Raw genomic sequence first — 16071 nt, 5'->3', positions numbered from 1 at the left:
CTGGCACAGTCTCAGGTACTTGCTACTGACCACATGATTGTTTAATAAGCGCTCATTGACTTGGCCTTACTTGACCTTTGCTGAAGCTCTAGAGAAGTTATTTAATGGGCTAAACCTTTCATTTCCTGACTATTGCCTCACATTCAAATGGGGAGTGTTACTGTTCAGTGCTAAATTTCCAGTGCCTAAAAAAAGACAAACTAAAACAAAAAATGCAGTGCCTGCTAGGGCTCCAATACAATGAAGGACTGCATTAATGAAAAGATGAATGAATGAACACTTGTAGGAATTGTGGCAGAAACAGTTCCCAATGACAACCTTAAAAACAGTAACAAGCGAGTTGAAGAAATTTGATGTTAATTTTAAAAGCTCTGTAATTAATTTTAAAAGCTCTAAAAACCTTATATATTTGTTTAAAAGATAGGCTTCTTACTCAAAAGGGTTAATTAGCTAAGTACCCAAAGTATTTTACTACTGAATTCAGTGAAACAACCATAGTGGAACCCCATTTCAAAAAAGTGTAAGAACTTGTTTCATTGCCCAAAAATGTGCTCTTCTTTAATTCTCTGTGTGCATGAGAATTAAGATGTTCTTTCCTCCTTACTGAAGGCTAGGAAAATGTGAAGTACTGTTGGTTTACAATATCTGTAACCAGAGAGGTAGCCAAAATAACTTCCCACCCAGGTGAAAAGTGAATTTCAGATTTTTTAAACATTCCTTACCATTACCAGAAGAAATCAAGGATTTATTTCACTTATTTCATGTTTTCAGTAACAGTGAAGTGCGATCAGGAAAAGTATATTTCTATTTGTGCCAGATTTCCTTGGTCTATATATTTCCTATTATCAGAATGTTAATATATATATAAGTGTTTACAGTCACCACATGATAATACAAGTCCGTTTCTTTCAGTGAAGTTATGGTTTTTGGAATCTAGACTGGAGAGCAGTGACTCAATGAATACTTTCCTTTGTCATATACAGTGTGTCACTGAGCCTTATACGGTCAGCCAAGCCTTTCATTGCTTATCAGGGGTTCTTGGATTTCTTCACTGTAAGTATCACAGATAGACATGGTTCTTAGGAATCCAAAGAGATTCATATGTGAGTCTATCATGGAATCTTGCACATGGAAAGACCCAAATATAGGAAGAGACAAATCATTATAACAGTTTCATTGATACCAGGGTTCTTGTTCACAGAGTAGAAGAATGAACTTAGCAAACACTCAAGGTAGGAGAGCCAGGGAGAGGCTTTTACAAAGAGATAAAGTGAGAGGAAGGGACAAGAGAGCCCTTGGTGGTGTGTTGTCTGGGGGATTTAGAGGCAGTTCAGAATTTTCAAGAATGGGGGTAAAGGGCTAGGGGTGCAGACTTGTTGAGTGGTCCCAGAATGCTCATTTTTTGATGAGTAACAGAAGAAATTTGCTGCTCTGATTCCCTCTCAGGATAGCAGCTTTCCTCTGGGAGCATATCAACTAAGACTGCCTGCCCTGCCCCCAAGATGTGTTGGGCTGTTGTCTTTTTACTAAAGAGTGTGTTTAAGAATCTTACTTCTTAACTTCTTGGGCTGTTTATAGCTGCACTTGCTTACCAAATTAATCTTTTGCCCAGGTTGCAGATTACTTGATTAGGGTTAGAGAAGGAAAAACAGCATATAGGTAAAGTTAAAAATAAGCTGGGCCTTTTAGCAGGCTAAGATAAATTTTACAATGCCATGACTTAATTGACACAGTGAAGGCATGGGCTATGCTGAGATACTTTTCCTTATCTGAGGAACAAACATTCCAGCCTGCTCCTGGCCTTTTGAACTTTAACTGATTTCACTGAAGAATCTTTGTATTTCTACTTAAGTATCTTTACCCTAGAGAATTAGTGTGACTCTGACTTTGTGTAATGCTTAACATAGAGTTTCGATAGGGACTGCTTTGCACCTTCTTACATTCTTCTGGCTGTAATGATCTTGCTTTGCTTTCTTCCGGAGGCCCTCACCCTACTACTCTGCTGAAATGCATAAATGTCCAGGAATGGAGTTAGGATTTATCTGTCTTCTTGGGTTTTGATTATTCTGCAGACAAGGTAAATTTAAAATAATTTACAGCTTCAAACAAATTTTGGAGTCCTGGACAATTGTTGTATTCCCATGATGTGGTCCAGAATGTCATTTAAACAAATCATGGCAGACAATGAAATTTAGAATCCTTTTTCTGTGTGTGTGCTTTTGGAAAATGATAGAGGCTCTCAAGATCAGGAGCATTGTCACATGAGAAGCACTAGTTAGACTGTGTGTGAACAAGCAAATAGATGGTAAATTCATCCTCGGAGAAGGTGGAAAATAGCTGTCTGCCATGTCAAAGTTACTGGAATGGTTTACAGAATTTGGGATCTGGATATAGCAAATGAGGGTAAGAGAAACAGAGCTTGGGTGACTTGATCAAATTCCCAGTGTTTCTAGGATCCCCAGTACAGATTTTAAGGCACCATATAGTATATGAAATAAGGAGGGAGGGGCCCAATAAAGCACTGAATACAATTTTTTCTTTTTTCTTTTCTTTACTGAAGGTCTCCTATGTGCCAGTCATTGTACTAAGCCCTGAATATAGGGATAGTTTAAGGTGACTTAAGGGGCCCAAACTAACACAAAGGAAAACTAAAATGAACTTTCACAGATTATCACACAATTACAATTGATATTTGAAGAAAGTCCAGGGAGAAGCATAAAGGATGGAGCTACCAACTTCTGTCATTCAAGTGAACCTGGATTGATCTCTAACATTTAATTATCTCAAAGAAGTAATTTTCTGAAGAAATGTACAGCTTAACTAAAAATTCAGGGGCTGTTTTACCTATTTAAGAGAACTCCCTGTCTTTAAAAACTCTTCTGTATTAATTATTTTATATCAGTTGGCCTTATTTCTAAAACTGGATTCTAAAATCTATGAGAGGAGAGACCAATGGTGGCAGACAGACCCATAGTAAGGACACCATAAATATTTGTAAGCTACATGTTCATATGTTAGTAAGTAAAAAAGGAATTTTAAAATGAGTTATGCAGAATATGTAAAACAGTTCTCTTATTCAGAAACATATAGTTAGCAATTAGGTCACAGTACTGTGGATATTTGCAATGAATCAATATTTCTTTTAAAAATTACTCCACCTCTGTTTTTATCTCTCAGATTTTTTTTACCAAGTTGAGTCAGCTTTTACAGAATTCCACAGAGTGAATCTCCATTACATGCTAGTAAGTATCGTTGAGGAACATTTTACTCTGATGAAGGGGTGTAAATGACCCAGGTAACTCTTCTGCTGCATTAAATGCTACTCTAGTGACTTGAAGAGCTCCTATATCTCAAATATGCAGCATCAGCCTCATGAAGTGGTGTGCATTTCTCATGCTCTCACTCCAGCCCGTGGGACCAGCTACTTTGGGGTGCAGACTGGGAAAGAATGGTCTTGATGATTCCTAATTTGCAAAACTATAGTTCCAAAGATACTATAAACATTGAGGTCCTTGGGGCGAAAATGAAACATAGGAACAAGGTGCTAATTTAGGGAAGTAAGCATTATTTAAGTGCCTGGAAAGGAAACTTTTAATGTTTTTCTTTCTGGAAGTAGGTTTAAATTCCACCTTCAGAGTACATTAATGTTAGCGATCAGTTAGAAAGGATATAGGATGTCATGGGATTATTGAGTGCACAGCTCTAAGCTCACACTTTCCTAGACCTCCATAGCTAGCTATTTATATTTCTGAGAAGTGAGAAAGAATCTCAAAAAAATTTTTTCACTCACAACATGAAAGGACTGGTCCTGCTGTTTCTTTATGGTACACTGTAAACCAATATGCGAAAACCACAACTAAAGTAAGAAATCTAAATTAATCTCTATTATTACAAGCCTCTAGTGTCTAGTTTTCCAATCACGTAAGAACATTACAGCAAGGCTGGTTAAAATTCACCCTGGTTCTGACCTACTCTGTTTGTAGGTATCAAATTGTTGATCTCTCTGAGGAATATCATTCTATTTAAAAGAATCGTTCAAGTATATACTTACATGTTGTTTCATAGGAATTTATTCCCAAAGAGTATGTGTCAGGTTAGATGTTTTGTTGTAACTCACTACAATAATAATAATGTCCATTTTCTTCATTTAATTTTTAAATATCTATCCTATTTTAAAAAATGGAGCTACTCACTACCATCACATCCTCAAAGGGCCAAGCACAGGGTCAGGCATTTTATGTATATTGTTAGCAAATACTCAGGATTTTCTGGGCAGGTCGGTGCAAATGTTGTCTTCCTTTTAAGGATGGGAAAACTATAGCTCAGAAAGTACAGTTGCTGGGGAGACCCAGAATTTTTATTTATAATTATCTCATCATCTTTCCACCACCCCTTTCATCTGAAAGAAGCTACTGACTTCCACTCCCTTTTTCCTTTCCTTTTCTTGCCTAGAAAATAAGACTTAATTTCTTTTAATCCCCTTGGATTGTATAATAATTGGTGGTTCTAATAACAAACAAACAATTTCAAACATGAGTGAGATGGTAGCTTGAATTTTGTTAAGCGGAAAGCTGGCTGCTTGAACTGAGTTTGTTAAGGGGGCAGATCTAGGTGTTCACTCATCCAAACGGGAGGCGGGGTTATCTGCTCTGCTCTGAGCATTTTACAGTCTTAATGGAATGTTGGAACCTAGTGGCTCAACCATTTCACCCACACAATTTGTACTGCCACTATTTGTAAGTGCAGAGTTTATTGTTTTAAGCTGCAGAGGTAAAAATGGAATAGTACTGAAGGAGAAATACGGACGGCCAGCATCAGTTCTCACAGGTGAACACAGTGAATGATGTTCCAAGAAAAGTTACCTTTCAGTTCACCATCAGTTGGGCTCTCAGGAAATCCACTCAGCTGCTGGGAAGCATTTGCAGTTTTTATCAGTGTGTCCAATTTTTAATTAGATGTTCCTTGTTAGAAAAAAGTAACCCTTGGAATAGTATAATATATTATTATACGTATGTGTATGTGTATATACACACATCCCTATTTGTGTGTGTGTGTGTGTATACACTCCCTATTCTCCTGCACCTTCTAGTCAGAGGAACTTTCCAAGTACAATTGATTAAGCTTATTCAACTACTCTTGCAGCACACTCAAGATCAAGTCCAAATTCCTTAGCAAGGAATTCCGTGCAAGCCCTAACATGATCTGACCCCTGACTTCATTTTAGTCAACTGGAGTTGATGACTTTGGTGATTATCTAGAACAAGTACTCTGCTGTAGTCATTGAAAAAATGTCTTGGGTCTTGAAACACAGGGACTGTTGTTGGTAAGGTTAAGGTTTTACAATCCTTCTCTCAAAAGGAAAGTAGTCTTATTTTTGCATGAAAATAGACAAGGGAAGGAATCAGTAGAACAGACCAATTTAAGGTTTCAAGTGCAGAAGTCCCAAACTTTAGATACCTGTTAAATTTTGGCAAATGAATGATTTCACTTTGCTTAATACATTAAGAAAACAGCTTACATTTTCCTTAACAATTAGTAAATGTTTACAGAGTATCTTTTTTTGGTTGCTTTTTTTTTGACTCATCTTAAGAATGACAATAATGATTTCTGGTAGTGATCCCACAAACCAGAGATGGCCTGGGTTTTGGGATTTTTGAAGGCGTTCTTTTGCCTACTTGGGAACTTGTTCTAAATGCCAAAATGTTCCTCAAAAGCAGTGGGATTCATTTCAGTCTTCGAAGCAGTGCTTATAGTTCAAGTCCGTATGTGGCTTTTGAAAGTCAGTGCTTCCAACTGTTTACCTGGCGCATGAAACAGATAACAACTCTGAAGTCCAAACTTGACATAAACAACAAATATGACTGTTCAATGTGTGGTACATATAGAAAATATGAATGGGTAAATTAGGGAAGACATTTGATAAATATATGAGTAATCTGTGATGGGTTAATTATAGACATTTTTGAGGGTGAAATTCTGAAATACATCTGGAGCCCAACTAGCTGGTGCTTGCAATTTCTCCATTAACATTAATTTGGCTCAGTGGGATGTGGGTCTGTGGCCATGGCTGGGTTTTATAACCTGGGAATTAAATCCTCTTCCAGTTTATTTTTCCATATGGTATGGAAATCCTAGGGCCATTTTTCTTAACCTTTCTTCATTTTTATACATTCTTTTGTTTAGTACTCCCAAATTACTTGGTGTATATACCTAATTTCTAAATTCTAGCATCATTTCACAGTTTTATCTTCTGTGGCTCAGCTTATTTGAATATCTGCTGTTTCTAATTGTGAGCTTCAGGAGGATAAAAAAAAAAAGCAACAAAGTAGAGGCTCCACCAAGAATAGCATTTCAAGTCGTGTGGCTTTTGCAGTGAGTGATTTTACAGGCTTCTATGTCCCTGGGCAAGACCACCGTGACTTGGAATGTTAGGAAGAATCCCTGGAATTCAAATATTCTTTGATGAGTATAACACCCCTTGGTGGTGGTGGTGGTGGTTTTTAAATTGTCCATTCTGATTAGCTCCTATCCTACACATTTTATACATTATTGTATTTAATAATAACTTAATGCTGTGTGTACTATTTCATTTGTAATTATCATCCATTGATGACTGACATTACCTATGAGTTAAAATTTAAACTTATTTTTGACTCTGTTGCATAATATCTTGCAGCTGTTGAATAAAAAGACTCTCAGTTTTTTAAAAATAAGGGTGCATCTGTCTTCTCTCTTTAAAGTTAAGGGCTTATCTAAGTAAAAAAGGAGATAAAGAATCTAGTTACAGAAAGGATTTGCAAAATGGTAGGTACAGAACAATAATGGTGAAGTGATAATTGGACATAATGTAAAAATGTTTTCTGACTCCAGTTTAAAAAACTCCACTATTGTCAAATAAAATCCTGAATCAATCAAAAGCCTGTGGAATTCAGCCATATATTTAAAATGTGCATAAGGAGTTTATGAGAAACAGTAGAGGAAAGAATAAGAATGATATAAATAATATTTAATAATTCTCAAATAATTCCAATATTGTCTTTAGTTCAGTCAAGAAGGTAGTCTTGGTGTTATGGTTTCATACACAAAGAGACTGAATTTGTAGTTAATTGACTGTCTTACTCCCCCCCCATCTGTCACTGACCAAAGAAATGAACCCCGAGTGTATCCCCCGACGAACATCAAGTTACAGGAGTTACAGAAAATCAGGCTGTAAGCTCAGCAAGCATTGGCCTGGCCTTTTGACCAATTCCATCTCTAAGCCTAGCCTCAGCATGCCTCTGCCTGCCTTCCCACGCTGGTGCTCATCTCATTGCCTGTGTGACAGAGATTTTGGCTAGCTTTTGCCCTTGGATACGGTGAGGTACCCTCTAAACTCTGCAATTTACTGGAGTAACTGGAGCGTAACTCATGATGGGTTCCTCCGACCACACCTGCTAGTTTATGCTGACGAGATGACTCAGGATGAGGGTGGTCATGCCAGAATGACCAACTATGAGATCAGAGGGTTTAGGTTTTGCCCAGGTGATGTCAGCCCAACCTGGAGAGGAGAGGAGGCTGGAGATGGAGATGATTCAAGCAGTAATGCCTTCTCAATGAAACTGTAACACCAACTCTGGACACTGAGGTGTGCACGAGCTGTTCTGGCTGGCAGTACCTTGTGCGTTGTTACACATCATTGTGCCAGGAGGATAATGCAGCCCTGAAGATTCTGAAAGCTTTATCTTTGGGATGTTCCCAGACCTTGCCCTGTGTCTCCCTTTGCCTGGTTTTTCTTTTTCTTTGCTGTAAAAACAGTACTTGTAAATAAAGCACTTTCCTTAGTTCTGTGAGTCATTCTGGCCAATTATCAAACCTGAGGGGGTAATGGAAACCTCCAATTTGTTGCCAGGTGCTCAGAAGTGAGGGGAGTCTGGGGATAAAGTGAGGGTAGTTTTGTGAAGAATTGTGCCCTTAACTTGTGAAGTCTGGATTAACTTGGCACCCACCCTAGTCGCTGGTTTGCTGTCCCCGGTTTTCTCAGCAGCCTGAATCTTAGCCCTTTGCCCATGACTGGACCTATCCCTGCTATCCCTGCTGGAGCCTCCAAATTCCAAAAGCTTCCTGGGGTATCAGGCTATTGCCTGCCTGCTGCATTCTCCTGAATACGGGACTTCTCCTGGGACCTTCCAGGACAACTGCCGGCTCTGAGAGACTGTCCTCACTACTGTAGCTCTGTTTCTGCGTTTGTTTTTCCTGGCACATCTTGTTACCAGCTGAGCTAAAGGTTTGACAAGGTACAAATATGATTAAGTAATTTGTTCAATACGAAAAGATATCGATTATAAGTCATCAATAATTATATTTTCAGCTGGCATAGTTTTTCAGCAATCCATATATATCAGTTCCAACTGAGTCGTTCAATAAATTATGACACTTTGATAAATGGGTATAGCACATTCATCTCAGAACAATGTATCTTAGTCTTTTATTTTTAATCCATGCCCTCTTTTGATAAACATAAAATTCTTCTCAAACTCTAGAAATTCTGTAAAGACCCCCTAAGGTGGCATGTCTCTTGGATATATATATATGTATATATATATATATACACACACACACACACACACACACACACACACACACACACATATATATATTTTTTAGCTGCTGTATTTTCATGTGGGCAAGAAAATGTTTTCTGAGCTTTATATTTTGCATTTGGCACTTTGTGTTTTAAAAACAGTTCCGTTTTTGCACATTCTGAATATAAATCTGTATCATATTAAATATGCTTTTTTGACAAGATCTGTTCACCTCAAGATTCTGACAATAAATTGCTCAACTCTCCCTCCACCCCAGTGAAAATGATTGCACCATTAACTTGACAAAAAAACAAAGTAATAAAAGAACATTCCTAGGGCTTGTTTTATTGTCTCAGTAAGAGAGTTGTTAGATACATATGGTCTATAATTTTTTGTGGACTCTACCTGTTGGGTACATTTTAGACAAAGTCAAATTTTTGATTTAACTGTTCAACACACAGTTGTTCAAAAGGAGATGAAGTTTTATTTTCCATTATTTAAACTTACACTCTTTATAAAGTGAACTTTAAATGTCTGATTGTATGACATATTTGCTTATAAAATCCCTGCTGTTCTAAAAGTGGCCTGTATATACCTTGTGTGTGACTTTCAAAATTGCAAATTCCAGGCACAGTTTTGAGTATTTACAATAACATCATAGGCTACTCTTCATCATTTTCTCATGTATGTATCTTAAGTGAAATTTATTCTCAATCTTAGCTTTCAGGAGGACCGACCACCTAGGAAGCTTTTAAACTGATGTCCAGGTCTTATCTAATGATTACAGTAGAGCTGATCTGGGGTGGTTACTGGACACGGGTAGTTTTTCAGAATTCACCAGGTGATTCTAAAATGTGTAACTGAGGTTAAGAATCTCTGATCTAAAGTACTGAAAAGTAGGTTCCAGTGTTGCCTAAAACTGTTGAATTCAGAAGTGCATAATTCAAAACAAAATGAAAACTGTAAATACATCTAATTTAAAATTAGCAATGCAAGCAATGAACTAGTGGCGTACTTCTTTATTATTTCTTGCTAACATAATCCACATTTATCGTCAAGACTAGTTATATTAGATATCTACTCATTGCATAGAAAATTAGCTGCTGCTTAAAGTGATTTTACAACTGAATTTTAAAATACTTTAGAAGCACAATTCTATTGTCCTTCCAGTTGAAAATAAAGTTTAAAAATCCATACTTAAAGTTAAATTGAATGAATCACAGTTATATTTTTCTCAATTGCCTATCATAACAGCTCCAATACTAATAAATCCTAGGAGAAATAAATTGTTTGTATACATTAGTTTTTAAAATGACTGACAAAATCCTTACCCATAATAAGAAAACTCATCTTCACTTGTAAAGTCAATTTCCTTAAATTTATATTTCTATTTACTATTAAAAATGGACAGCCTTTGTTCTTAAATCACATGGCTGACATGATTGCCAGTTAGCTTCATTTTCCTTTGCTGTTTTCACAGATTAATCAGAGCAGGTCCTATTTTCACACTAGGATAATAATCATTCCAGTTCCTCAACACAGAATGAATACATTTGTGTTCTGCAATCGTCTTGAAGTGAGGCAATCAAACGCCTGAGAATATGGCACAAAAATTCTTTTTGCTTTCATTCATTTCAAGACAGTGTATTAATATTATCCTCCTTGCTTCCCCACAGCTGTCATCTAAAATGCCACTAAAGAATAGATGCATAATTAGCTCTTCAGTTCGTACATTAAGTAATTTTAATAAACAGTTCTTTTCTCTGAGAAGAGAATATTGCTGTCCATTCTTAGCTGTCACTCTCAGAGAGAATTTCGAGGGTTTTTCTTATGTGAAGCACTGCTTAGTGAAGCTGTTCTATGCACTGAATTTAAAATGCACCCTTATTGAATTATAAGCTATTCAGACTTATCCAAAACAATTATAGTGACTCTGATGAATTAGGAAATATTCTTAAAATGCAGAAACTGATTTGGAATTCCTGTAAGTGAAGTATTCATGTACTAAAAATAAAACCAAGCTATCAGAAATTTAATATTTAAATATTAATTTAATAATTATTTAACATCAATGAAATATTTAATAAATATTAATGCATTAAGTATTAAATAATGTAAAAATAAAATAAACATTGTATTTTAGCATTAATATTTATTTAAAGATTTAATATTTAAAATTTTATATTTACATTGCTACAAGACAAATAGTTTAATATTTAATATTAAATTGTATGCAGATGTCTTGAATAATTTAATTGCAATGAAACCCAAAACGATACATGATTTTCTCTGAAGTCAACATATTTGCTACTCAACATGAATTATGGGCTAAAAGGGACAAGTAAAATTTCAGTCTGGTGGTACACAAAACACAATGTATGAAGATTCTAAGTGAGTGTCACACTGAATAATTGGATTTTTACTTCTTGTGGTTTATTTCAAATCATTTTTCAAGGAATCCTGAATGAGATTCTATCTGGGAGTCTTGCATGCAGGACTCAATTATTTTGGAGAGCATTTCTTTTTCCTCTCCTGACCTTTGCTTGCCCCAAGTTCTTTCCACCCATGTGAGCAGGAGAGAAGGGAGTCTGGGGCAACTGACTTGAGAGGCTGCTAACAACTGACTGTTGCCAGGCAACTGGAATTGGGGCTGTTCATTTTATAACAAGACAGGCATTGGGCTAGGGTTTAGTATTGGTACCCATGGTACAACCACTATGTAACAGGAAGGAATTACTAACTCAGAATGGAAGCGAATGAGTACTTGGAGATACAAGATTTACATTTTGGAATAAATATTATTGATTTAAAAGACTGTGCCACAGTTCATCCAAGATAAGCTATAAATGGATTCTAATATGTGAGGTAAGAAAAATTAATGAAAGCACATCAGTCTCTATTTTACATGTGTGTCCTCAGATCCCTGTTCCACATGTGTATTTAAATTTTATCATCTGCCCATTTGGATATGGTGGGATGAGCAACGTATTAGCAAGAATCCTGTACTTGAACCTCACTCTGCATAATAACCTAATGCCAAAACCTGAGGCATATGCTGCATATTAATGTAATTAGGCTTCAAAGTCATGATGCCGGGCTCTCACTGCTTCTCATCATTTGACCTGGTCGTTCCTCCATTTTCTATATTAAGATATGGGATCATGAGAAGTCTCAAGATCTAAATTCCGTAACCATATGGATTGACTTGCAAGTATTTTCTTTATTTCCTGGTTATACCAAAGGACTGTCCCACTTTTAGCTGAATGTAATAATGGTTAAGTCTGAAAGCACTTGTGAAAATAAATTTTGCCAAGGTATAATCCTAATGATTAAGAGATAAAAAAAACCCCTTTTTTATGATAGGAAAATCTTAAAATAATTTTTATAAAACAGTCTATGTGTGTTTTCTTTAATAAAATGTATATCATGATGGATTACAAAATAGCTACAATATATAACAAAAAGTAAAGAATGAAGAACTACATTAGTGTAGTTCAGGGTGATTTAAATTTCCTTCTTTTTTTTAACCTAAACTTTATTTAAAAATGTGTATTATTTTTAGAGTAAGAAAAAAATAACATTTTTAAAATTAATCAGACCTAGGCATCTGCTTAGATTTCTAAACACCTGTTTAATCGTAAATAATTTTAAAATAAATAAATTAAAAATCTACAAATGAATAAATAAAAAATAAAAAATATAAAAATATAAAATTAATGTGACATGTGCATTATTTAAAACATAGGTGCTTTTGTTCAGAGTTCCTTGAGCCCTATTCTGTCACCTAATGTGTACCACTGATGGGTCACAGTGAGCTGAGGGGATTATGGGACAGTGGGATGGGAGCTGCTGGAATCCTGGCTTGTGAGCAGCCTTCTTCAACTCCACTGTGCACATGTATCATTTTCTATGGGATCTGCATCATGGAGAAAGGTCGCAATGCGTTGGCTAGATTTCTTTGCCTTAGCTCCTGGAATATCATCTCCTGACCCCAACAAAATAAGTAAATAAAGTCTGTCCTGAATAATTATCTTTCTGGCATGAAAATCACGATGCGCTTCCCAAATCAGAATGCATAAAGAGTTGACATGTCAACATTTTCAAAGAGTAAAAACACCTTGAATGGGAAGTGTATTCTGGAACTAATGCTTGCTTAATAATGTCAGAAAATGACAACAGATCCTACCATCCAAAGAAAAGGTCATGGCCCTGAGGAGCAGTCTATTTCTAGGCATGTGTGTATCTAATCTTTCAGTATGAAGAATATGGCCAATCTGGCTGAAATAGGAGTTAACAAAATAGCTAAAGAAAACATATTAAATAAAAATTCCTGCCTGAGATCTTTCTTACTCTGTCCACTCAAATCACTTTCTGCATTTTCCTCATTACCTTGTTACAAATATCTATTAAAAAGAGGGTAACTGCTTTCTGTGCAGGGAATTGCTTGTTGGTAAATTGTAGTTTGAACCAGAATGAAATCTAGTGCTTATGGGCAGGTGTGGCTTCTAAAGCAAAGGGTGTTGTCTCTGGACTATGCTGAAGCAGAACCAAATGACAAAAAGCAGTGAAAGAATCCATAGGTTACAGAGGTGAGCATGTCTTCTGATCCTGGCTCCTGTACCTCCACTAGAAGTTCTGAGAAGCAATTGTTTACATTCATGCCCTTTACGCTGTTGCTTTACATGGTATTAACATTTTAAATGCGAATAATTGAGAAACAGAAATCTTATCTCTTATAACTACACAGTTGGTATCATCAAAGTCATCCCTGTCACTGATTTCAGGGCATGTAATTCTGTAAAGGAAGGCTCATAGATGTGATTTTACTCAAATTGATGTGCCAAGTATAAAATACATGACTGTATTTTGCAGATGAAAATTCCATTTTAAAAAGAGTGATTTATAAATAATAGTATATCCTGTCATTAGAATGTAAGCTTCAAGAGGTTGTTCAAGAGGTTGTTCACTGTAGTATCTCCAGAACTGAGAACACGTTAGACATTAAATAAATATTTGTTACATGAGCAATGTTCTCTGACCTTCTATTTGTATTGCATGGTTTATGATCCAGTACAATTGTTTATTTGTAGTATCTCTCAGCAGTAGACAACAGGAACCAGGGAAACACAATGTCTATTGTGTATACTGTCATATTCCCAGGGCCCAGCAATACCTCTGTGTACAAAGTTGAGTGAATTAAAGAAGAGACCATGTTGTGTCTTATTATCTATCATCCTCAGTAATGAACCACACAAGGCGTGTGGCTTGATTCCTATGTGATTAAGAATGTGCTTGGAACATGGACATATATTTCTTGCCATGTTGAATGTAGAGAATGCCATGGTGTTCACTGCGGATGCTCTGGGATACTAGGCAATCTCTCGGCTCAGCCTGGCTACCCACCCACGTGATGTGGCTTTGGAGAAGGCTACAGCTGTGGATACTATTGTTCACGTCAAACATCATATAATGCCTTTGACTCCCTCCTTCCAATGAGAGAAAAATATAGAGTACAAAATGAAAGCTGCATTTTCCATGGCAGCTCACCAGTTGAGCCAGACCTCTGTAAATTTGTCCATTACCTATTTTTTTCTGTGAAATAACTTCTGAAAATAGTTTTAGGTTGTTTTGGAGAATATCCCTATCTCTCACAGCAGCAGAAGGTTAGGTCAATCTGGTGCTGAAGAATCCAGAGGAGGAAGGTGAGCCTAATGATTATTTGGGATTAATTATCTTTTTCCTATAAAATACTGTTGGAGACCTTCCTCCCCTTAGATTAGTGGGACAGCATCTGGCAGGATGTAGAGAAATCTCACTAAGTGAAATATCCTTCCATCAAAACAAACTCAGGTTTCAAGTCCCAGATCCTTTTTTTCCCGTATACTGCATGAGTCTAACGGGGATTAGATTATACAGATATCCATAGAATGCTTAATGAGGGTTATTTCCGTAATCTCTAGTCGTCATTCTCAATGGCTCAGTACAGAGTCGTAATAGGTACTCCATGTGCGGTAGCAATTCACAGCACCCCAAACACTGATGAGTCTATCAGCAGTTTTGCCTCACATCTGGTACTCTCACCTTGATGTAACCTCTGTTGTTCAGTCCCCTCATTATAAAAAGGAGATTAAAAACTCTTAATATTTCTCTTTATCACAAAGAAATAAATGAGAAAATATATGTAAGTAATCATCTTATGAATGGCAGCCATTGTGGTGGTGATTTATACTTCTGTTTCCACCTCTGAGCTCAGCCTCATGATATTCTACCCAGAGAAGTGAGTCGATTTGGTGGCTCTGGTTCCAAGGGAGTGCGATTCCTCCTCTCCTAGTGACACCTGGACCTCCCCTTCCTCATCCAGACGGAGCACATGCCTTCACCATGTGGAGCCGCACATACAGGCAGCATTCACCATCTCCCCATGAAGAGGAACAGAGTGGCCTTGGTATTATTTAAATAAAAATCTGGGACTGGAAACATTTAACTGGGTGTTATTTCTCAAAGTGGTCAACTGGTGATGTGCATAGGTGTTTTAAGGAACCAGAAACTATCTATTATATATCACAGACATGCAATAAATCTTAATGAACTGAATTATAATTAATTTTAAGTGGTATTTTAATTAAACTATGTAGTTTTGAAATTAATTCATCTTATAGACTGGCATGCTTACTGACTATTAATTCTTATGAGCCAAACATTATTTGGCAGTTTAAAGAACTAGTTACACTATAAAAAAAATACCTTGAAAGCTGCACTTTCTGCCCTTAATAGTTTTAAAATAATTTAACTCTGATGATTTTTGTGACAGCAAGGCAGACACGGCATTATCATCCAATCAATGACCTAGACAATGGACACAGTAAAACATATGAAACACTATCCAGAATGTTCACAGTTGCTGTTGAAAATGATCTATGATTGTGATTAATTGATTTTGAAATTTTGATCAGAATTGATCTGTACAATTTTCTGGCACTGGCTCTGTATGTCAATTCTCACTCTGGAATTACATAAATCAATTTAGTCTGGACTTCTGTAAAAACTGGGGGGAGAAAGAGAGAAGTAATTTCTGAGTTGTCAGCGTCTGATGGATGCTCTGATTTCACAGTTTTAGTAAAGAAAAGGTCTTACCGTAGCTGTCATAGGCATCCTCACTTACTCCATGACCACAGTCATAGTATTCAGACACACTGCAACAGATTTAGACAGCAATCAATGTTACTGCAATCAGGAAGAATCAACCCAGAAACTCATGGAATTTGAAAGCAAAATGTGTGCAAGGTAATATACAAGACCCTCTAGGCATAAAACACAAACCTAAAGAAATACTCAGAAAGAAAAATACAGGTTATTGACAAGGAATGCTATGATTTCTCATGCTGGCTCAGTACTTCTTTATCTTCCAATTTTATAAATCACATTTCCCCTAAAATGCAAGTATTATACTTCAAAATCTATAAAGAAGAGAGTTATAACAGGTCTATTTCCAAAAAAACAGTCTTATACA

General features: G+C 36.4%; 1 protein-coding gene across 2 annotated transcripts in view; it reads right to left on the bottom strand.

Annotated features, from left to right (window-relative positions):
- The window catches only part of KHDRBS2 (KH RNA binding domain containing, signal transduction associated 2), a 546913-nt gene that overhangs the window by 4273 nt on the left and 526569 nt on the right, over positions 1-16071 (bottom strand). For both annotated transcript variants that reach the window (XR_005030941.2, XM_036916275.2), the window contains exon 8: positions 15696-15754. Coding sequence is in view for 1 of the 2 variants with exons in the window: in XM_036916275.2 (XP_036772170.1) it covers positions 15696-15754 (59 nt within the window). In the remaining variant the exon portion in view is untranslated. The remainder of the gene's footprint in view (positions 1-15695; positions 15755-16071) is intronic.

Source organism: Manis pentadactyla, chromosome 16, assembly GCF_030020395.1.
Source record: "Manis pentadactyla isolate mManPen7 chromosome 16, mManPen7.hap1, whole genome shotgun sequence".
Classification (NCBI taxonomy): Eukaryota; Metazoa; Chordata; class Mammalia; order Pholidota; family Manidae; genus Manis; species Manis pentadactyla.
The sequence above is the reverse complement of the archived record's forward strand: the minus strand, read 5'-3'. Positions and strand labels throughout refer to the sequence as shown.